Here is a 24,994-nt window from a genome sequence, read left to right as displayed (position 1 = left end):
AATTTTACTTATCTGTATTTATTCAGGGTCAGCACTGCATTATGTTGTGATGAATAAATACTACCCACGTGTGGCTTAATAACTTAAGATTTAGATTATTTTATAGTTATGTCTTTGCCTATCCAGAATATTTAACAAGTAAATGTGAAATGTAGAACCTATGATGAAGAATATTAAGACATTCCTTTCATTTGTTAATAGGAATTCCTTTTATAAAATTATTTTATCAGCTATCAAACTGCCTACATATACTTTGTCCCCAGTAGTATTTTCCCGCTTTCCTTCCAACCATAGCATGCAGTAGAAATGTTTTTAGGAAATACTATGTTCCAGAAACTGTGGTAGTCTTGACCCATCCCCTGTCCTCTAAGAGCTAAATACTTTTCTGAAATCAAGTTAAAACATATTTAAGAACTGGGAAATAATATATAATAAGGTTGTTTTTCCCCTGTAGTTGTTTTAAACAACTGAGTTTAAAAATTCCTTTCTTGAGAAAGGATGTAGAAGAAAGAATTGAGGATTTCTTCTCTTTACTGTCTATTGACTTTATCTTTTTTTTGTCTTTTATACTTAAAAATTTGAAAGCTGATCATTAGTATTTTTTCAAACTTCTAAACTCATCACTGTTTGAAGATTCTTTTAAAAATTTTTTTAGATGTTGATAGACTTTTATTTTATTTATTTATTTATATATAGTAATGAGAATTGAACCCAGTACCTCACACATGCCAGGCAAGTGCACTACCGCTGAGCCACAGCCACAGCCCCCTGAAGATTCTTTTGTGTATCTTTTTTCCAGTATTTTTAAGTAGATTTTGTTAACCATATAAATTCTTCTCAAGGATGATGTGATTGATTCTATTAAGTCTTGAAAATCTAATACTTTTTGACATGTTGTAAGAGTCTGATTTTTAAGTTTATTGACTTTTTAATCATTTAAAAAATTTTTCCAGGCATGGTGGCCCACGCATGCCTATAATTTCAGCAACTTGGGAGACTGAAGAAGGTTCAAGATCAGTCTCAACAACTTGGCAAAACCCTCAGCAACTTAGGGATACCCTGACTCACAAAGGAGCGGGGATGTAGCTAAGTGGTAAAGTGCCCCTGAGTTCAAACCCCAGAAACAAAAAAAAATTTAATTGTAAAATATACTTCAAATTTACCATCTTAACCATTTTAAAGGTACAGTTCAGCAGTATTAAATCCATTCACTTTGTTATTCAACCAATATCCAGAATTTTTAAAAAATATTTTTAGTTGTGGATGAACACAATGCCTTTATTTTTTTGTGGTCCTGAAGATGGAACCCAGTGCCTCATACATGCTAGGCAAGTGCTCTACCCCTGAGCCACAACCCCAGCCCCCAATATCCAGAATTCTTCCTCTTACAAAACTGAAATTATACATGCATTAAATAACAATTCCCTGTCTCTTCCCTAAGCCCTTGACAATCACCATGCTACTTTGTGTCTCTGTAAGAGAAATCAGGTAGAATTTGTTTGCTTTTCCTTCTGCAACTGGTTTATTTCACCTAGGATAATGTCCTCAAGGTTCATCTAGGTTGTTGTACGTGTCAGAATTTCTTTGCTTTTAAGTGCTCAACAATATTCATGTGTATTCCACATTTTATTTATCCATTTTTCTGTTGATGGACATTTGGGTTGCTTACATTTTTTTGACTCTTCTGAATTTTTGTTGTTGTGATTATTGTGTATAGATATCTTGTTGACATCCTGCCTTCAGTTCTTTCAGTTATATACCCAGAAGTGAAATTGCTGGATCATTTGATAAGTTTTTAATTTTTTGAGAAATCACCATACTGTTTTCTATAATGGCTAAACCATTTTATTCCTATCAGCTGTGCATAAGAGTTCCAATTTCTCCACATCTTTGTTTTTTACTTATTTTTTGTGTTTTACTATGAGCTAATCCTAATGGATGTGAAAAGTGGTATTTTATTGTGGGCTTTACTTTATTTCCCTAGTAGTTAATGATGTGAAGCATCTTTTCATGTCTTGTTGGACATAGGTCTGTCTGCTTTAGAGAAGTATCTATTCAAGTCCTTTGTTTATTTTTCAACTAGGCTGTTTTTTGTTGTTGAGTTTAAGAATTTCTCCATTCTGGATATCAAACAGTTATCAAATTTGCTAAAATGTTTTCCCCATTCTGCAGGTTTCTTTTTCTGTTGATAGTGTCCTTTTCTGTATAAGTTTTTAATTTTGACAAAGTTTAATCTTTTTTTGTTGTTGTTGCCTGTGTCTTTTGTCATATCCAAAAAATCATTGCCATATTTAATGTCTTGAAGCTTTTCCTCTGTTTTCTTCTAGAGTTTTATAGTTTTAGTTCTTATGTTTAGATCTTTGATCCATTTCAAATTTTTTGCATATGATGAAAGGATCCAACTTCACTCTATTGCATATGGATACCCAATTCTCCCTGTGTTATTTGTTGAAAATATTGCCCTTGGCACTTTTGTTAAAAATCATATGACCATATATGCACAGGTTTATTTCTGGGTTGTCTGATCTATATGTCTGTCTCTATGCCAGTAATATCCTATTTTAATTAGCCTTGGAGTAAGTTTTGAAATTAAGATGTTTGAATCCTCCAACTTCTTTTTATTTCAAAATTTTTTCAACTATTTTTACATGGCATTTTAAAATGCAGAACATTTTGTGCAGTCTGGTTTTATTTCTTTATTGAGATTATTTGTGCATAATAAACAGGGCTTAATATCTACTTAGCCACACTCACTCAAGTAAATAGAATTGAATCCATCTTTCTCTGAGTGTTTAAGGTTCTGCTTTTCTCAAGTCTGGGTGTATAAACTTAACTATAGTTAGCGTTTCTCTAATATGAGCCCTAAGGTAACATTATCACTAGTTCTTTGCTCAGTTTCCCATCTTACTCAAATTTTAGTCTAGAGTACTTTGTCTTTGTGAATGATTTTTAAGAGATTGGCTACTTTAATTGGGATCTTAGCTTCTGGAGCCATGTCACTTGTTTTGTTTGTTTGTTTGTTTGGTTGGTTGGTTGTCCCTCTGATTTAGTGTCATGTTCTTGTTTTTTGGATTCCTTAACTTTGGGGACTGAATTGGAAAGCAGTTGCAAGGAATGGCACTAAAAGCATTGAGAACTTTGACGCATTCTCCTAGAAAATAGCCTGGTAAAATAGTATTTAAAATGATAATTTTTATTCATTTTTAATAGAATATTCATTTAAAATATTTTCTACAGTATTATAAATAGAAAACTGTTCATAAGTATCAAAAAAGACTGGTTTGGTTTGCACAATGTTGCAACTTTTACAAAGCAATCTATGTAAGAAATTCAAACTTGTTTGCATATCTGGTATCAAAATGCAAAATACTTTATCAAGGCTGAGCTAATGAACATTCAATGATCTAGAGTTCATGGAAGTATACAGGAAATAATCATTCTTGGATTACTATCATTACAGAATAGTAGTGTGTTAGCTGTCTGGAATATTGAAGTTTCATGTTTCCTGATGTTTTGTTTGCAGGTCCTCCTCCTATCCCTGCAGAACCTGTTGTTACACCTGAACCAGCTTATGTTTCAAAAGTACATTATGGTAGGAAAGTCCTTTGTGATGTTCTTTTTTAGAAGATTAACTCAATTAAAATTATAATTAATATGCATAGGTATTAAATGTATATTATTTACACCTCTGTAAAATAAAAGGAAAATTTCTATGCTAAAAATGAGAGAAATGAGAAGAGGAGAGATTAAAGGAAGGAGTTTCCTCTTATAAGATAGTTCATCAATTTTATGTAATTGCTTTTTTTTTTTTTTTTAAGAATTCTTTGTTCTGATTATTCTGGTTATTAATGTAAACCAGTGGCTTTCTGGTGCTTGATGTCATTTGGCACATTCATTTCAAATAATCTATTTACTTTGTTTTAAAGCCAGTTACAATCACTCAAGCCTAGGAAAATTACAACTTAAAGTTACTAGTTGTGTGTTCTTCTCTCAGTTACTTCTTTGTATACTTGAATTTTGTCATTTGTAAAGTGGCCATTACAGTAATTATCTCATAGAGCTACTGTGAGGATTAAATGAATTCATACATATGAAATACTAGATTAGTGCCTGACACACAGTAGGTGCTCACTTAAACAGTAACTTTTTTATTTTATTATAATGACTCATCACTTTCAATATCGTATGGTAGTTGTTAATGTCCTTTTCCTGTTAGACTGTTAATCTCCTTGAAAGCAGAAATTTTTTCTTGAATTTCTCCATTGACAACGTGTCATACTGCAGATTTTAAAGTTTGTAATGTTTGTAAAGTGAAAAAAGAAAAAAAAGCCATTCTTCCATTTTCCAGGTCTGAAAGTTAGGATTTGAAATTTTTTATGCGACCTTTGTCTTCCATTGTTTTTCTAAGGCAATGAAAAAGGCTTCACACATTTGTATGCTTGACATTGAGTAAAGAACCAGGCCAAGGAAAATACACACATTCAAAGGACAAATCCACTAGTAGTTAGATATGGTCACTTGACTTAACAGTCACTGGAACTGATGAACCAGAAGAGCCATGAGGGGTCAGTCCTACAGCAGTGACTTCTTAATATGGAAAGAGGCTCTTGTCTTTCAGCCTTTGTGGACATTTTTAATGACTAATGAAATAGATCTCAAGAATGGGCAATAACAGATTGTGTTAACTGTGAATGAGGAATATGTAATTTCAGTAAAAAATAGGAATAGATTATGCTTTACAAAGCTTAGGGCAGGAGTCAAGTATCAGAAAAAGGAGAGCAAAACATCATCCTTTAACCTTGGGGTAAAACAGGAGCTGTGTTACAGCTTTTGAAAGAAAGGGAAAAAAAAGCTTTGAGAATGATAAAAATCTTAGTACTCTCTGATGGTCCAGTTATTAAATAGTCTTTCACAGCCTATTTACCTTGCTGTATGATTCTAACTGGACTGTATTTTCACTAAAAATAGAAGCATTTTGGCTCTGAAGATAGGTTTAGGTCACTCATGATATTTGAATAACACTTGAAATTAACAACTTGTAGTAAAAAAAAAAATTGTTAACTGACATTGTGTGTGTCATCTGTTTACTTCCTCCTTCATTCCCAATAACTTGTGAGACTATTTTACTCCCTCAGCAATTAGCACACACGCATAGGGAAAACAGTATTGTACTTCCTTCATACATGTGCTAAGAAGATAGTCAGGGAGCAACTAATTATATTCATAGTATTTGTTATTTCATTTAATACAAAGATCAAGACGTATACTCTGGTGTATTGGGGTGTGTGTAGGGGCTGTTATTTGCAATGCTGGAGTCAAACCCTGGACTTTAAACATGCTAGGCAAGCGCTCTACCATTGAGCTGTATCCCCATCCCTATCTCCCGTTGGTATATTGATTCCCAAATATTTTTTGATATTTTTAAACATTTTCTTGCCACATGCATAATTCTTATTTGGTTAGTATTATGTATTTTTCTATATCGTCACAAACTAATTACTAACTGCATAGGACATGGTTGAATAAATTACAGTCCATTTCATTTTGTGGAACCATTAATAAGAGTGAAATAACACTAATGTCTCTTTTGATGTCCAAAATAAAAGTAATGTGAAGAACCCACTTGAATCAAAGTGTGAAATTTGATATATCAAGAACTATGTAATGTTTTGAACAGCCAACAGTAAAAAATTAAAAAAAAAAAAAAGTAATGTGAAGAGTGGCGTTTAGCATACCCTAGTTATTTTTTTAATGATTCATGTTTACATTTATACATTGTTTCTTAAAATAACCTTAAGAAACTGGTAATAGTGGTTTTGTATCTGGAAAGGAAAACTTGTGAATGTATACCTTGTTTTGAAAAAGAATAAAAAATAGTTTTTTTTTTTTTAAACATGAAGTGGAAACTGCATATTCTGTACCATGAGTTTTGTAATAAAGAGGTACTAGTCCATTCTGCTTTCTCAGAGCTCCATTTTTGTGATTAATTTTTCAAGTGTTTAAATTTTTGATAATATGCATTTGCCTGTTTTGCCACAAATAGAGTATTGATTAACAAAATGCAAGTTTCCTGTAATTACGAACATATAAATAGGGTACCTGAAAAATAGTGTATCCAATTAGGAGAATATTGAGACTTGCTAACATACTTCAGCACTTGTGCCTTTTAGATGATAGTGGTTATTAAGGAAATAAGAATTTGTACAGAAATTATAATTGTACACTTGAAATATATGTAGTACATGAGAGCAAAATTATTCCTTTTTTTTATTCAGTGGATCTGAGCCCTTGATAGACTATCAGCATACACCATGAAACATGCGATAACAAGAGCCATCATTAGTTTTTGACCAAACTTGGAGAAACGGTGTATTAAGTGCTGCTGCAACTCATTCTCTAATGAGTCTTTACTAGGAGTACACAATTATATATACACAAAGGAACATGATCAGGGCCTAGAATCTCAAAGCAACTCATTGATGTTTATTATTTATAAATTGTTCTAGTATGATCCTAGTTTCTCAAAAGTGTTTTTTAAGATAACTAAAAACATATATTATATATATATCAGTGGACCTTTATTTATATGCAGTGTTGAGAATTGAACCCAGTGCCCCACACATGCTAGGCAAGTGCTTTGCCACTGATCCACAACCCTAGCCCCCTTAGTACTGTTTTAGCCTTCCTTCAAAGTTGAGTTCTTTAAAGTGCGAATGCAGAAGTATATCAAGTCTAGATGCTTAGTGGTTTGCCGTGGTTCTCAGTGGGGCAAATTCGAAAGGAGTATATTTTGATTGTCACAATGACTGGAGAGTATTTTGCCATTTGGCAAGATATTGGTCATCTTGCAATGTGCGAGACAGTCCTCTACAATAGAATTGCCTTGTGACATGACTGTCAGAGTAAACTCTGAAAGTATAAATCATAGACCTTTAGTAAGTACTGACAAGTCTTTTTACAAGAAATATCCAAAACCCAATAATAACTTGTATTCTTTTACAATTGAATATTTTAAAATCCCAAATTGATGTTAGAAATTTGCTTATGTCTTTGTAAATTAACTAATTTGAATTTGATTCTAAAGTTATAATAAAAATAAGACATCTCTGGAAAAACAAATGTTCTTCAAATTCATATTGCTTTTAAATTTTTTCTAGAAGGGAGACATATCCAGTATGCAAAGATTTCACAGATTGTTAAAGAAACATTTAATCAACTAATTTCTAGTCATTCACAGTATCTGAAATGTAGCAATTCATTGGCTGCTTTTATAATTGAAAGAGGTAAGTCCAGATATTTGGGACGTTAGTTTGTATAAAAACTAATTGGTCTAAACTGTACTTTAGTAATATTTTAGTTAACTATCTTTGCCTCTATTGACCATGATTTTGCATTGATTTAAAGTGACCTTTTCTAGTAGGTGTGAGTCATTCAGTAAACACAAATCTTCTCAAATACAGAGATTAAACATCCTGACCAGGAATCAGAACTGAAAAATGATAAAAAGCCTTAACATTTTAAACCTTAACCACTACCATCCCAAAATCTAATCCTCATTTTAACAAACATTAAAAGGGACTATAAAAATTAGCATCTTCATTTTCAATTAAAAAATAGTAAAATACAGATGTTGTGACATTGCAATTCTAATTATCTTTTTTTGTCCTTTTATGTTCTGGGTTGATCATTAAGCATTTGAGTTTTATGCTAACCCATGAATTAAGCATTCATAAGGTTTGAATAGAGTAAAAGAAAAATTGGGGGAGAGAAGAAAGCATGAGGGAAGAGAGCAATGGAAAAATGAAACAATGAGCAGATAAATTTATTGCTAGTACAGAGTAGTATATGTACAGGAGCAATACACAGTGTAGTTAGCTTATAAAATGGGGCCAGATTATGAAGTGGCTTAAGAACTAGTCAGATGTTAGGTATGGTAGTAATCTATGAAAGATTTTACAGGGATAGAGACTGTACTGTAATTGTTGGGAAGATTAGTATCAGCTCTGCAACTTCAATTTAGGCAAGTTATATTCTAGTCATCTCTGCTTCAATTTTCTTATTTCTACAAATATGAGTAGAATAGAAACTAACACCCACTCATAGGGTTGTTAGAATTAGATATGATAATGTAAATTTATTTAATACACAGTAGTTGGCATTTAGTAGTCAATAAATTTTATTTGTGGTGATTAAAGTAAATGCCTAAGTAATAATTGATAACAAACCATTTTTTTTAAAAAAAAAATGGGAGTTGAACCTGAATTAAGGAATCACAATTTAGGTGATTGTGATAGAGTGCTTACATTAGGATTGAGATGGACAAGAACAGGAAGGAGTTTATATTTCAAAATAGATAAGATAAAATGAAGGCAATGATGAATGATAGATGAAATAAGATGAATAAAAAAGTGTCATTTCAAGTTTACATAGGAAAATAGTTTACCTTATACAAAGTGGTCTAGAAGCTGGTGTGAGATTGGGTAGAGAACGTGGGAGAATGATAAATGTAGTTTTAGAAAATATGGGATGGGGAAGCCTGAGTGAAATCAAGCCAGCATTCTCGGAGTAACTCACAGGACATATAGAAAATATATTCTTAGATTTTATTTCCATGCCTCATTACTTTTTTAAAAAAAACCTTTACTTTTTATTTATTTATTTATATGTGGTGCTAAGGATAGAACCCAGGGCCTTACATGTACTAGGCAAGCACTTTACCACTCATTACTTTTAATTGGGTCTATAAGAAACTGTCAGATCCAATCATTTGTCTCTCCCTTGACTGTATACTTTCCTGTATTTGTATTTTTCTCCTGTAACCTTGGAGGAGGAAATCTCCTTTTATAGGTTAATTCTTTCATATAAATTTGGATTCCATTTCCTCTACATCTTGATGAATTTTTCTTTTGGTTATATCCTCTTTTTTCGTGTATTATCAATCTTCAGTTTCTTTCAGAAGCAGTTCAGGTCAAATAACAGAAGAGGAAAAAAAGCTGAATTCTTGGCTGAGTTTCGTCCCCTCATAACAGCTTACATCACCATTCATTCTAGAACTTTCCTGACATTGCATAATTCCACTTAGGAGAGGTTTATAGACCTAGTTCTGGAGTCATAGTCTGCACTCAAAGGTCCATATTCCCTCTTCTAGGGATGAAAGCAGAGTCTGTCCCAGGTGTCCCTGAATAATACACATTGCTTTCATCTTTCCAGTAGTATGGAAAACTGTCTACCCAAACTTGTGTCTTGGAAATAAAACAACAACAAAAAAACCCTTTAAACCCTTGGTACCTTTCCTACTTAAATCCACACTCATCCTTTTATCTGATTTTGTAGCCAAACTTAAATTACTTACAGCTCCTGTGTCCAACTCTACTCCAGTTTAGCTTTTTTCTCTTCTAAGATTGATAATAGTATAACACCTGCTCTCTTGAGCCTGGAAACTAGTCTTGTCAAGGCTGCCCTTACCTGCATGTTGCAAAATCTAGTGGATTTTGTTACCTGTTCACATGACTTTCTAGAGACAGTCAACACAGTTTTACCATAACTTGGTTTTTCTATCATACCAATACTCTCTAGGTTTACCTGCCCTCCGCCCTCCCTCCCCCAAACTGGCCACAAATCTTTAGAATACAGTGTTATTAACTGTAGTCTCACCAGGGTATACATTAGGTTTCCAGAATTTAATCATAACTGCAGTTTATATCCTTTGACCAGTATCTCCCCATTACTCATGTCCTTATCACTAATAACCCCCATTTGTAGATTATATATTCCATATACAAATAAGATCATGCAATATTTGTCCTTCTGTGTCTGGCTTATTTCATTTAGTATAATATGTTCCAGTTTCATTTATGTCATTGCAAATAAGATTTCCTATATTTTGTGGTATGAGTGTTGAACTTAGGACCTCATGTATGCTAGGCAAGCATTCCACCACTGAATTACATCCCCAGCCCAATATTTTCTTAAGGTTGAATAGTTGTAGTACACACATACACACACACACATAAAATGTGAGATAAAGTGTGTATACATAGATCAGTTTATCAGTTCATGTGTTGACATACACTTTGGGATGTTGTTAATACCTTGCCTACTGTGAATTGTGCAGCAGTGAACATAGGAGTTCAGATATCCCTTCAGGATCTTGTTTCCTTTGTATGTATACCCAGGATGGGATTGCTGGACCATATAGCAGTTCTATTTTTATGTCTTAAGAATCTTCACTTTGTTATTCACAATGACTATACTAATTTTTATATTTCTCACAACAGTTTACATTTATCCATATCCTTGCCAAAACTTTTGACTTTTTTGACAATAACTTCGTAGTAATCAGTGTGAGGATATCTTGGGGGTTTTGATGTCCATGTCTCTAAATAGTGATGTTGAATACTTTTCAGAAATACACCTGTTTGTAAGTCCTCCTTGGAAAAGTCTATTCAGGTCCTTTATCCGTTTTTAAATATTTTTTTAATGAATTGTAGGATATTAAAGTTTCCTTGGGTATGTGTGGAATATTTTCTCCCATTCTGTGGGTTGCCTTTTCATTCTGTCGATTGTTTCCTTTGCTGTGAAGAAAAGAAAGGGTAATCCTGAATGAACCCCACATGCTTTTTGCTTCCTTACCTTCAGTGGGTTTTCCCATAGCTCTTGGTTGGAGCCCGCAGATTCTGCAGCATGGTTCACAGTGCTGCTTCAACCTCACTGCCGCCATTTCCTCCATCCTGCTCTGGAGCAGCTGTTCTGGTGCTCTCTCTGCTCAGGATGGTGTGCTTGTGTGGTTGCTGGCTCCTCACACCACAGCTTATTAGGAAAGGATCATGCAACTATTTGGCATGAAGTATTATTTGATTGTTTTTTACATCAGTTCTGTATTTGTTTCCTTCCATACGCTTACCACAATTTGGGGTTTGTTTGATCTTTTTTTTTTTTCCCCTCTCCCAGAAGCTTCATGAGGACATGTCTTGCTCCATATGTAAATCCTAGCATCTGCTTCAGTGTCTGATAATTCCTAGGACCTCAGCAGTTTTTGTTGAATTAGAAAAAGTTCTTCAGGTAGTTGCAAATGTATATTGAAGTTTGTTTGAGAGTCTTAAGACTAGAGATTTTCTGAAATCATCACGGAAGTAAAAGAAGGACAATATTTAAAAGGAAATATTTATGGAGAAAAGAACAATGAATTAGTCAGTAGCTGTTGAAAGGCCCTATAGATTATGGGGTGCGGGGTGGGAAAGACTGCCATTGAATTGTGGATTTTGGAAGCATAGAATTTCATGGGAATTTAAGTGGGCACAGCAGAATGTGAATGAAGCAAAGCTACTGGAAAATGCCTATGGTTTCTTTTCAAAACAGTTTGAGTAGAACAGAGAAAACAATATGGTTCATAGAGAATCTGAGAGGCATTTTATATAGACAGTTTTAAGTAGAATAGCAAATGAAGCCTTTTAAAAAGGTCACATAAATCTAGAGGAGGAGGAAATAGGCGCATGATGGAAAGCCCTATTTTCAAGGATATTTGGTGATTCTGTTGATTCTGTGGCAAACTTTTAGATAAAGAACCATGATATAAGACAGCTGCCTTTTTGAGATATTAAATTTTGCTTCTTAAAAAGACTCCTAAGAATCTTATTTGAAATTATGGAATTATTTTTTCCATCTTTTTGGTCAATATGTTTTACCCAGTTAAAATGGTAGGCTGGAAGTGGGGTTGGGACATAGGAAAGAGAGTTAGAATAACTTGCTGCTGTTAACCTCTTCCTTTCAGTGGGACATCATGAAGTCGTGGCTGTAGGCACAGGTGAATACAATTACAGCCAGTGTATAAAGCCAAATGGAAGAGTGCTGCATGACACTCATGCTGTTGTTACAGCAAGAAGGTCTCTCCTTAGGTAAGGTAATGGATATATTTAATGTCATCAAATATCAGTGCTCTCAGCCTGAAGTAAACATATATAAATATCTTTATTTAAAATTGGAATTTTGCTGATCATTGATCCAAGGATATGACAGTTTCTTCATATCCCAGTCATCTAATTATTTTCATGATAACCTTTGTAGATCTTATAGTAATTGCAATGTCTAATATGAATTTTAGTGACTTCCATTAAGTCCTTGTGAACTAAGTTTTAAGAGTACTAAAGTTTAAGATAAAAAATGCTATCATTTTACTGACTAAAGTTATTGGAAAGTCTAGCTTTAGATTTGCACCAGTACACTCGATCTTTATTTCACCTCTCAATTAGCCATACTTATCCAAGGATAGCACCAGAAGCTGACAAGATTCCAACTTATGAGTACAATGTGTAAGTGTAATTTATCATCTAGCAGAGTGTTAAGTAAGGTGTCTGTCAGGCTGATAGATAACCAAAGAGAGGGAAAGGGACCAGAGGTACATATGCCTAGTTTCTTTTTCTAAACTCATCAGTCACTCTGCTCCTTGCAAGAAGAATGAAGAACAGATGAGAATCCAGAAATGTTATACTCTAAAAACTTCATGTGAAAACAAACTGTGAGAAATGGGAAGTATCACTAATATCTACCAGCTTTTGGTTCTCCAACGTTTACTTTAATCAAACTTCTTATGGAAATTTTCAAATACAAATGAAAATAAAATGATAGTAAATTCCATTTCCATTATTGTGCTATTTTTGTTTAATCTCTGAATTATCACTTGTAAGTGCTTTCTTGGCTGAAGTATTTAAAAATAAGTTTAGGAATATCCTACCTGAAAAATATCAGCATGTATCTTTAATAATAAGAAAAGAATTGTGTAATGTTAAGTCATTGGAGAAGTCCATGAGGATCTTCCTACTCCTTGTCCTCCCATCCCCCTTTGGTGCTGATGACATTATTTGACCTCTCTAAAACTCTCACTTTTGCATTTATTTCTGCCTGTGTTTGGCATTGTTATACACTGTTGCTTACTTTTTTATTACATATTTCCAGTGGTGTGCTTGAACAGAGTACATTTTAAAATCATGGTTTTTAAATAAGCAAAGTTTTTCCTAGTTTAATTAGTTATAGTCTTTGAGGAGATCTGCTGGTTTTTGTTGTGGTGGTTGTTTTGTTTTGTTTTATACTGGGGATTGAATCCAGGGTCATTTAACCACTGAGAAAAATCCCCAGTTCTAGTTCTTTTTTTTTTTTTTTTTGAGACAAAGTCTCACTAAGTTGATGAGGCTGGCTTTGAACTTCAGTCCTCCTGCCTCAGCCTCCTAAGCCACTGGGATTACAGGTGTGCACCACCATATCTGGCCTGCTTGACTTTTTAATACAACTTGTGGTAGTCATTATATTTTTCCTATGCTGTTTTTTTCCCCTTTAAAACCAATTAGGAGCAGAACTACTATTGTTGTTGATGGTGATAATGTTGTTGAAATATTTGGGTAGAGAAGGGGCTCTTCACTGGAGATTGGGAGCAGAGCCATCTGAGAAAGTAGGGAGGAATCAGTAGAGCAATGGGTCTTTTGCAGGATATGATAGTGGAAGACTCAAATATGAAATGGAAGTGGAGTCATAATCAAGGCTTGGTGTTTTACTGCATGTTACAGGGCAGACTGGCTTCCACTTGAGGGCTTCTTAATTTTTCATTGAATTAAGAGTTCTTAATTTTTTATTATTTTATGAGTTCTTATCTGTATTAAAACTTTGAGGGACTGGGATTGTGGCTCAATGGTAGAGCGCTCACCTAGCACGGGCGGGACCCGGGTTCAATCCTCAGCACCACATTAAAAAAATAAATAAAGGCATTGTGTTGTGTCCATCTACACCTAAAAATAAATAAATAAATATAAAACTTTGATACAATGGGGGACATTGTTCATGATACACAGATTATAATGCTCATTAAGAAACATCTTAATTTTATTACTTAACAAAATTAAAACATTTATTTTAGGTACTTTTATAGACAGCTCCTACTCTTCTATAGCAAAAATCCTGCTATGATGGAAAAGTCAATATTTTGTACAGATCCAGCTTCTAATCTACTCACTCTGAAACAAGATATCAACATTTATCTGTATATGAACCAGTTGCCTAAAGGATCAGCCCAGATTAAGTCACAGTTGTAAGTATAAGGGAAGTTGTTTTTAAAAGACAATAGGATGGCCACTGCATATTTTCTGAAACTGTAGACACAAGTACATTCATATGGACCCACATTGTTGTTTGTGGCCTGCAGGGGGCCACAAATACTTTTGCCACCTTCTTTCAACTTCATCTATAATATGACTTGTACTAAAAAATTTCATGTACTTCACTTTCTATGCTATTGAAAATCTCCTTTCTACTTTTAAGACTTCACAAACTTTTGTGAAGTGTGCATGTTTATATATAAATACAGGAGTTAGACAAAATTAATTTATGGTCATAACTTCATTGTTTTGTTGAATAAATAGTACCAAGTAGTATAAAATTTTAAAAGTATAGGCAAGCACCATGAAGAAAATAAAATTTGCCTCAAGTCTGACCATCTAGAGAGAACCATGGGTAATGTTTTGATTAAAAATCTTTCCAGTAACACATTTAAAAATAAGGACAACATTTCCTAGAGAGAAACTGAATTTTAGATTTTATTATTTTATCAATTAGAGGTGAATCTTGAATAAAAATTGTCAGTTTTGTTTCTATTTTGTCGTTCTGTAGTTTTAAAAAATTTATATACAGAGGAAGGAAATGACTAATTATGATAAGAACAAAAAGTAGGTTTTAAGTTGATTTTAAGGTACATAAGATTGTTGATAAAAGATTGGGCTGAAGTTGTGAGTATGGCTTATGTCTGTTTTGTATTAATCTTGTGGAAGAGTGAATCCATTCCTGCTTTGTTTGGTGTTTGATTCTGTTTTTGTTGCTGGAATTCAGTGTACACTAGCAAATTAAACCTGGTAGAGGACAACGCTTAGTAATGTCTGTATTTTACTTTGTCAACTTTTTTTTTTTTTTTTTTTTTTTTTAAAGAAACTTGCTTTTCTTTCTCCAGGCGTCTTAATCCACATTCTATATCTGCATTTGAAGCCAATGAAGAACTGAGTCTCCATGTGGCTGTTGAAGGCAAAATTTATTTGACTGTTTACTGTCCTGCAGATGTTGTTAACAGAGTGAACAGTATGTCCTCAAGTGACAAGTTGACAAGATGGGAAGTGCTTGGTGTACAGGGAGCATTGCTTAGTCACTTTATACAACCAGTTTATGTCAACAGCATACTTGTTGGTGAGTGGGGTCTCGGTATCTCCTGGCTTCTTTCACTAAAACTCTGTCCTGTGCTTGTAAAATCAGCTTTGGCGTGCACGAAACTTTATTTAAGATGAAAACTCAAACCCAGCTATTTGTTTTATAATAACTTGTAATCACACTTAGTGTATAACTTTTATCATTTATTAGTAGACCAAGAAATAACTTTTTAAATTAGCAAATTAGATGTATTCTGTCTTGATCTTATGTTTTTGTTCACGTAAAATTTAATCCTTCCCTATTTGTTTTGGGAGAAGATGCTTCCTTGAACTTCTTAATGTAAATGCTTATATTGCATTTTACTCCTTCTGACATACAATGTTAAATGCCTATTTTGGCTTTTTCTCACCCTCCTCTTTTTATACATTTTATTATGATAGATGCAGATCCATTTAAGTGGTCAGATGAATATAAAGTAACTGGATTACAAAACAACAAATTACTAATTGACTGTTCTCTTTGGGGGAGATAGTTCAGATGCTAGATTTTATTTGAAAGGCATTTCAGACATTAACAGAATTTTGTCTTATTTCTATAGTTTTCACATGGTCTTGGTGAAGCAATTTACTGCTGTCACTTGACTCTGATCATTGTTAGTTTTATAAAAACAAATGCATGTGCAAGCTTTAGACCCTTATGTGGGTAATATTTTTATTTTTAGGCAGTGCTGTTTCTGTATTTTTTCTTAATTTTTGTAATATTTCATACATATGTATTTCTAGTATTTTATCCCTCATTTTCTTTTTTTTGTATTTATTGCCAATATGAACAGTTAGTACTTTGTTACATCCTGCTTTTTCATTTAATAATGTATCTCAAAAAGTTTTATGTATAAGTGTATAAAGAATTTTTTAATCCTCATGGCTATATAATGCATAAATATTATCATTGTTTAAATAATTGAATTTTAAATGTTTTTAAGTCTTTTGCAGCTACCAAAATGTTACAGTGAATAAGCTTTTTACATTTGTTTTTCACACATGTAAAAATATATCTCTAAGATGAATTTCTGGAAGTGGAATTATTGGTCAAAATTGTGCATTTATAATTTTGAAAAATATTACAAAATAACACCCTGATATTCCCATGAACAACATATGTGAGTTCTTGTTTACTCAAATCCTTAAAAGTGGTTGTTTCTCAGTCTGCTTTTTCAAAATGTATATTGTTGATGAGGAACCACTTTTTTTTTTTTTTTTTTAGATTTAATTTGATTACTAAGGTTCTTGTTCATTATATTTTATTTTAGTCACTTCAGGTTTTTGTTTTTTTTTTCAAAACACTTCAAACTTTTCTGAATCTTAGGAAAGGCTCTTTTTGATCTTAATAAGTGTCTGAAGTGTCTAAGACATCTATGATTTTACTAGAATCACAGCTATGGTAAGCAAAGCTTTGTTTGACATTTTTAAAATTTGTCATTTGGATGATTAACTCCATATTATAGTTTCTTTAAAGCATGAGCATTTATTTATTTATTTACATTTATTTATTTATTTACATATTTGTTGGACATTTTTAAAATTTGTCATTTGGATGATTAACTCCATACTCCATATTATAATTTCTTAAAAGCATGAGCATTTATTTATTTATTTACATATTTATTTTGTGGTTTGGGATAGGGGCTTAAAAATTAGATCTGGTCATTTTGATTGTCATTTTGCACATAGATGTGGGGAATACCAGGCAGCAATAAAAATAATAGGACTTTGGAAAATTGCTTCTGCTTTTTTTGTTTTTTGTTTTTGTTTTTTTTTTTTGAGAGAGAATTTTTTAATATTTATTTTTTAGTTTTCGGCAGACACAACATCTTTGCTTGTATGTGGTGCTGAGGATCAAACCCGGGCCGCACGCACATGCCAGGCGAGCGCGCTACCGCTTAAGCCACATCTCCAGCTCCGCTTCTGCTTTCTTTATTGGCATCTCTATGGGACACATCTGAAGCTGATTGATAATGTGTGGTGTTTCTAACTACAGATTTCTGGACCTCTTAAGTTCCATTTGGGGAGCAAGGATTACAAAATCCAGAAATATTTTTTTAAAAAAAGGTGATTTGGATACAAATATCTAAATGGTTCACCCTTTGAGCCATTCTCAGTGTCTAAGTGTACACTGGAAGTGTGTAATTTGAATAGCTAAAAGAATCTTAGGAATTAATGGAACTTTATTAGTCACATGGTCTATTGTATTAGATATTAGATATGACTTTATATCTAATATCTAGACTCTTGTGCCATTCCAGATAGAGGATCATCTAAGCCTACTTTAAAGTATCCAATAATGTGGAGTGCAGTTTAAAGACACCCAGTTTCATTAATGAAACAGCTCCAATCTTCAAAACATCTTCTTTATTTAGAATTGACGTATGCTTCCCTTTCACTCTGTACTGTGACAATAAAGACTGAATCTAATTCTTTGAAAAAAAAATGACCTTATTCCCTTTCTATCAATACTTTTAAATTTTTTATTCTTCAAAACCTATGTTAATGTAATAGAATGTTAACATTTTAAAATAATTTTACTTTTTGAAGTTTGTAGAATGCTTTGTTATACAAATTCTCACTTTGTCATTTTTGCAGTGGTTGTCTTTTTAAATTTAAAACATGGGGCATGGGGATGTAGCTCAGTGGTAGAGCACTTGCTTAGCATGCACAAGGACCTGGTTTGGTATCTAACACTACAAAATAATAATAAAACATGGGGTTTAGGCTTGCATTAAAGAGGCATTTACTATTATTTGACTAGAAAATGATCCAGAATAATCTGGAAAAATAATTCACTTTGCTTGGCTATTGAAAAATGATTGGATCTGTATTTGTTTTCAAGCTTTTTAAGGTTCATTTTACAAATTTGGTATACACAGTTAAGTTCTGTCTAAAATTAAATATCTGTCTAAATATTTAACAAAAAAGTTAAATATCTGTCTAAATATTTAACAAATGTTTGTTCGGAGATATTTGTATCCAGGAGTCCTTTTCATATATTGATTCAAATTGTAGGATGGTAATGTAAAGACCAAATGCTGATTTTCTGCTGGAGAAGGAATCTATTTTAAACATAGTTTATGAACTTTTAGGAATCAGTTCATAACCTTAGAAATTATTATTTAGTTTTTTCAGGTCAATAATAAGAGGTTCAGAATATTAATAAAACATTTGCCCAGAGTCATTGTTTGTTTATTGTAGAGCCCAAATGGAAACCCAATCTGCGACTTCCCATGCTGAATTCATGGTAGGATTTTTTTCCTATATTAGCTGCTATCACATCTCCTATAGATTAGATTTAACCTTTGACTTCAACCTTTGAGTTTCATGTTATTTCAGATCATTTCATATGAATCAAATCAAAATTTCCCAGTTACATAATTTTGGAGGTATATTTTTCCAGGGATAAGAGTGAACATCAAGAAAAAAATTATACTTCAGATATAGTAAATCATTAAAAGCATTCATATATAAAGGAAAAATGTAAACTGTTAATGGATGTGATTTTTCTACATCATTAGCTTTTATGCTTCTCATTAAAACACTTAAGTAAAACTAATTAATGCTGAAGGAATCTTACAAAGAGTTTGACTTACAGGATTTTTCTCTTTTCCACCTGTTTCTTGCCGTTTTTTTGCATAACCACTGTCATTATTACAATACATAATTAAATATTACATTTTCCTTTGAATCTATATCTTCCCTTTATTATAGATCCAGTACCTGTTCCTCTGACCTTAGTTTCTTCCAGTTTTTCTCTGTGCCCAACTTTATCTTTAATTTGACTAGCCTTCTAGCCTCCATTTGTCATTTTCTTCTGATTTAGAACACTCAAAGGAATGCTAAGAAAAAGGATGTCAAAAGCAGACTTATCTGCTTTTGTTCATTTTCTAAGGCTTATTTGGTCACAATGAGCATAAGTCCTAATAACCACCTCAACAATTCCAGTGATGTAGAAGCAAAACTTTGTGAAATTTGTTTAATGGTACATAGATTTCTATTGTGACAGATTCTGACCTTCTAAGAACTACATCTATTTTTAAAGTATTGTTTTTCTAAATAGAAATGAGGGCTTACTATCTTTTATTTGAAGTTGGAGCAACCTCCCTATTTTATATTAGTGACACTGTATCTTTCTGTGATCTCTTCTTCAGCAATTGTAACTGAGAATTTAGAGCTTTGGGCATTGGTCAGTTTTAACTAGACATGGTCATTAAATTACTTTGTATTTTGGAGCATTATGATCCTGAAACAGCTGTAATTTATGGCCCTTGGATAATAACTCAACTTTCACCAACTATTTCTCATTCAGATTTATAAATTGAATTATATGCTGATTTTATGCTGTAATAGAAAATAAAGATAGAATGAGCCAAAAAAGTAGTAGTTTTTTTCTGGGCCAATGCTGACTCTGATTTTGTTTACTAGAATGACTCATTTTCTCTAAGAATATTTTTAAAATACAAATTTTGTCATTAATTGCTAAAAAAAGTAGGAAGAAAAGAAAAAAGATTGAAAAAAGAGAAATGGGCTTTGGGTTGATTCTGTTTATTTTTCTTAGACATTTTTTAGCATAGTCTTTTCTTTTGATATTGAATTTCTGAGTATTTGTTTTTGCTTTCTAGGTGATGGGAATTGTAGTGATACTAGAGGTTTAGAAATCGCAGTCAAGCAACGTGTTGATGATGCGCTCACTTCAAAGCTTCCGATGTTTTACTTGGTCAACAGACCTCATATTAGTTTAGTACCCGCTGCATATCCACCTCAAGTGAACTTGGAATATAAATCCATGAGTATGAATTGGGCACAAGGGGACATTTCTTTGGAGATTGTCGATGGCCTAAGTGGGAAGATCACTGAAAGGTTAGAATTACAGATTTTTTTAAAAAATTATGTATTAAGTAAAAGAAGATGTTTTGATTGCAGTTTCTAACTTTGTAGTATGATTTATTGAATTCTGAACAATAATTATTATTAATCAAGTGCGACAATGTTACAGGCATCATACTAAATCATTTTTGTTTTCCTGGTGAGAAAACAGGGCCTGGAGAAGTTATATAGCTTATTGAAGTTACATAGTAAGTGGTGAAGCCAGCATCAGACCCAAGGAGCCTGGCTCCAGAGTGTGTGTTTCTCTAGGTATCATTTTGTGATAAGCATTACAATCATGTGTGTGTTCTAAATATTCAGTTTCACCTGTTGAATCTGAATTTCTGGATTTGGGGCTCAGAAATCTGCATTTTAAATGTGCTCTCCCAAACATTGCTTATGTACTCTCAGGTTTGAGAACTATGCCATCTTAAACTGCTTCATGATAACTCTGTAGATTGGGTAGTATTGCTCTTCTTTTCTAAGTAAAGAAACTAACATTCAAACTAGGTTAGTTTGCCTAAAGTCACCCAAGTAGTAAGGCAGGCAGCTGGGATTTCAATGTGGACATTTTATTTCCAAAGACCTTGTTCTTAATCATAGTGCTCTATGCTGTTTTTGTAATATTCCTGCCCCTGGTGATTGGGTAAAACTGAAGCCCTTCTTTTAATATGAACATATATTTATATTGAGTTTATAAATGATGTTAAAAGTTTAAAGGGTTAAAATTGCTTTTTCTGTGAAAGATCTCATTAAGGTCATGTACAAATGTTTCTTTGTGTGAACCTACTCAAGCATGATAGTGATTACTTCTACTAAGATGAAAATGCCATTTGTTCTTTGGATCATATGTATGTAGTCTCAACTATACACATACAAACCAGATTTTCTATGAAAAGACAAACTGTTTACTGCAAACAAAAGAATGGCATAATAAAGATGAAATTAACAACTAAGAAATAAGCTTAATACATGTATTATAACCAAATAACCAAATATTTGCTTAAGTGATTACAAACAAGAAAATGAAAGATAAATTGTACCTTATTCAATATTTAAAATATATCTCCAACAGAATTACTTCCAGTAAGACAAAGAACACTTTAGTAATAAATGATATGATTCGTAAGGAAGTCAGAACAGTTATGACTATATGTAGCAAGCAATCAATATATTATCAACATTCAGAAAGCAGAAATTGCAGATGAGGGAAAATATTTCTATAGTTATTCACCTCATTGAATCAGTTCTTGGTAGATCAAGTGAACAAAACAACAAGCAAGGATATAGCCATTTTAAATGACCATTGGATATAATTTATTTTAAACACTACAACTTAAAAATATAAAACAGCTGGGTGAGGTGACACACACCTGTAATTCCAGCAGCTCAGGAGGCTGAGGCAGGAGGATCAAATAGCCTCAGCAAAATCAAGGCACGAAGCAACTCAGTGAGAACCCTGTCTCTAAATAAAATACAAAATAGGGCTGAGGATGTGGCTCAGTGGTCCAGTGCCCCGGAGTTGAATCCCCCCATCCCCCACAAAGTATACTTGTCAAGAATATAGACAAAAATTGACCATTTCTTGGGCTACACAGAAAAAACAAAAAGTAGAGCAAGGTAAGGAATATTCTCTAATTACAATGAAATGATGTTATATACAACAAAATCAGAATGCTAGACATTGTTTTCATTGGGGGAAATTTTTTTCTGATTTCTGGTTCAAAAGAGAAATAAAAACTGAAATTGTATAATAATTAGAAAACAATGTTGAAAGTATTACCTATCAAAACTTTCAGGATATACATTTAAAGCAGAGGAAAAAGTCAAAGTCTTAAATGGTTTATCAATAAATAATGGAAATAGATTAAGCAAAATGAAATAATGAACTAGAAATGTAAAGAAAATAACTAAAACCAGAAAAAGACAATTATAAAAAATGATTCTATGAAAAATCACTAGCTAATCTATAAAATAATAGATGCTAAGGGAAAAATTAAATATACAGTTAAAAGAACTGTACTTTGTTGGACTACACAAATATAAACCTGAGTGAAATGGATTAATTTCTAAAAGTATTTCCCAAACTAGAAAAATCTAAATATCTTTATGGGAAAATTAAGAAGGTACTATAATTCTTCCTAAAAGAAAGCATCATTATTAGGTAGTTCAGAAGAATTATTTAATGAACCTTTAAATAGCATGTACTTCCAATGCTATGTAAAAAGAGAAAACATCAAAATACTTTTACAAAGCTAATGTATCATTAATATTTAAACTTGAAAATTGCTGCCCCCACAATACACACATACACACACACACACACACACACACGTTAAAGGCCAAGCTCCCTAATATCCAAGCAGAATTGACAATTTAACACTATAAAATAATAATATACTTTATAGAATCTCATTTTTTCTAGGACTGCAAGAATATAGTAGCATGATAGAAATAATACCAGACTAGAACATCTTAATAGTTTGTCATATTTATTGATCCAGGGAAAAACACCATACCATATGCTCATCTCTAAATTATAAGAGGACATATATAAAGTTCTACAGCTATTCTAAATAAAGGTATTTAATCAGAAAGGAATTAGTTATGTACTTTGATTACAGGACAAAATGTGCCTTTATTAGCTTCCAAATATTATCAGGATTGGTGATGAAATATCAAAAGTATTGCCACTGACATCTAGAGTAAGATATGATTGTTTACTATTATTGCTATTATATAGCATTAATACATTTGGACAAGGGAAAGAAATAAGATATAAAATGTTGAAAAAGAGGTTGTAAAACTATCACTTCTTTTGTTATCATTTTTTGTTGTGCTGAGGATTGAACCCAGAGCCTCATATATGTTAGGCAAATACTATCTACTAGTGACCTGCACACTCAGCCCCTCGGAAGATATCATTTATGCCTGAAAAGCCCAAGAAATTTATCTGAAAAACTACCTAAATAGAAGTATCATGATAGAAAATTAATTTACAGAGTCAGTAGATTCACACCGAGAGTGTATGTTAACTTTTGCTACTTACCACCTACCTCAAAAGTTAAGTACTTGACTTTACACAACTATTTGTTACTACTTATAAGTTCTTGGGTCATCTGAGTGGTTGAACTCCCCATGCATCTGGAATAGGCTGTGGATCCAATAAAAAGGTTAGTTTGGCTGCTCTTGGAGGGACAACTGGGCTCTGACTCCTGTGTTTTCTTACCTTCATATGCCAGCAGACTGACTTCGCGTATGAAGGAGACTCGAAAGAATAAGAATACGAGTCCCTTGAGGCCTACGCTCAGAACCTACATGTTGTCTCTCTCATTTACCAAAACAAATTACAAGATTAGCATAAATTCAAGTGGAAGAGAGATTATCCACACTTATTGATTAGTGGATCTGAGAAGTTACATTGAGAGCAGGAAAAATGAAGAATTTTAGCAATTTTTATATTCCATCACAACAACTAATGAAAACATAATGAAGGAGCAAAGTTACAACATCAAAAAGGTTCATGATCTGTGGACTTACTTTATTAGAATTATAAATGGCATAAACATCTGTGTGCACATATACAAGTGCAAGGATTGTAAGGTAGATGTATACATGTTATTTTTTTAAGTTAAATATTTTTTGGCAGAGAATGCACTGTAAAATTTCATGAGAGTTGATGTATGTACATGTACCCATGTAACTATCACCCTGGTCAAAATATTGTACATTTTCATCATCCCAGAAGATAATTTCTATGCTCCCTTTCAGTCAATCCAAGGGAGAACCACTTTTTTTTTAATCACCCTAGTAGTAATTTTACTTCAAAAAACGGAAGTATCCCAAATATCAATCTTCTGCTTTATTTTTAATATAATACTATAATTTACATCTAATTTAAGAGAAATTAACTTAAGGAAGTAATTAAATATTCAGAATTTTTATGTAAAAACATTTCACTACATGCATCGTACATAATGTAATTGGGATAAATAAATATTTGTAGGCTGTTGATTTTAATTCCTACAGTGGCCAACATAAATCACTAAATAATGATTAATGAATGTTTTGTTCCTCTCTACTTTAGTTCCCCATTTAAAAGTGGTGTGTCAATGGCAAGTCGGCTTTGTAAGGCTGCAATGTTAAGTCGATTTAATCTGCTTGCCAAGGAAGCTAAAAAAGATGATTTACTTGAAGCTAGTACATATCATGCAGCTAAGGTAAGGTCCTTAAAAGAATGAAATTGATAATAGAAATAAAGACAATATTGTGGTATTTTATGATTATGATATGTAGCAAAAGCTTGTGAATAGTTCCTGAATATAAGATAATATGTGTAGTGGTAAGATTAATTTTTAAATGAGTATGCTGGAAACTGGATATGTGCATACATGTTACCACTTAAAGAAGCCCCCCTTAGTGTGATGTATAGTTACCCTGACAACATTTTACAAAAACCTTTTATATCATGCCCAGAAAAGTAAAATAACATCTTTCCTATTTATGACATTGTTAACATTAGCATATTAAGTATCTTAAAGTAATACATAACTTAATATACCCTTACAAATTTATTTTGTTAAAGTTGTGAAAAAGCTTTGGTATGAGCATCTAATTTGGATCTGGTTTAGTAGGTGATATAGCTAGCCTTTTTTTTTTTTTTTTTCTCTTTAAATTGTTTTTTTCATACAAACATAATTAAAGTAGAAAATTTGAAATTTTTTTAAAAATACAGAGGTCAGGCGTGAGACCCTAGGTTCAATCTCCAGCACACACACATACACACGTGTGTATACATGTGAATATGTTCATATGCACATATGTATATTACTTGTAATCCTACCTCCTTTTCATAGATAATACTTAAACTTTTAATGTAAGAATATTACTTCACATATATTGAT

At 32.6% G+C, this 24,994-nt stretch overlaps 1 protein-coding gene across 1 annotated transcript in view; it reads left to right on the top strand.

Annotated features, from left to right (window-relative positions):
• The window catches only part of Adad1 (adenosine deaminase domain containing 1), a 44,667-nt gene that overhangs the window by 4,569 nt on the left and 15,104 nt on the right, over window positions 1–24,994 (top strand). Inside the window, exons 4-10 of the mRNA XM_027955860.2 lie at window positions 3,524–3,592; window positions 7,158–7,283; window positions 11,771–11,894; window positions 13,904–14,074; window positions 14,987–15,216; window positions 19,847–20,084; window positions 24,178–24,310. Of these exons, the coding sequence (XP_027811661.2) occupies window positions 3,524–3,592; window positions 7,158–7,283; window positions 11,771–11,894; window positions 13,904–14,074; window positions 14,987–15,216; window positions 19,847–20,084; window positions 24,178–24,310 (1,091 nt within the window). The remainder of the gene's footprint in view (window positions 1–3,523; window positions 3,593–7,157; window positions 7,284–11,770; window positions 11,895–13,903; window positions 14,075–14,986; window positions 15,217–19,846; window positions 20,085–24,177; window positions 24,311–24,994) is intronic.

The sequence above is a fragment of the Marmota flaviventris genome, chromosome 7 (assembly GCF_047511675.1).
Source record: "Marmota flaviventris isolate mMarFla1 chromosome 7, mMarFla1.hap1, whole genome shotgun sequence".
In the NCBI taxonomy this organism is placed as follows: Eukaryota; Metazoa; Chordata; class Mammalia; order Rodentia; family Sciuridae; genus Marmota; species Marmota flaviventris.
Note: the sequence above shows the minus strand (reverse complement) of the source record. Positions and strands in the feature narration are given on the sequence as shown.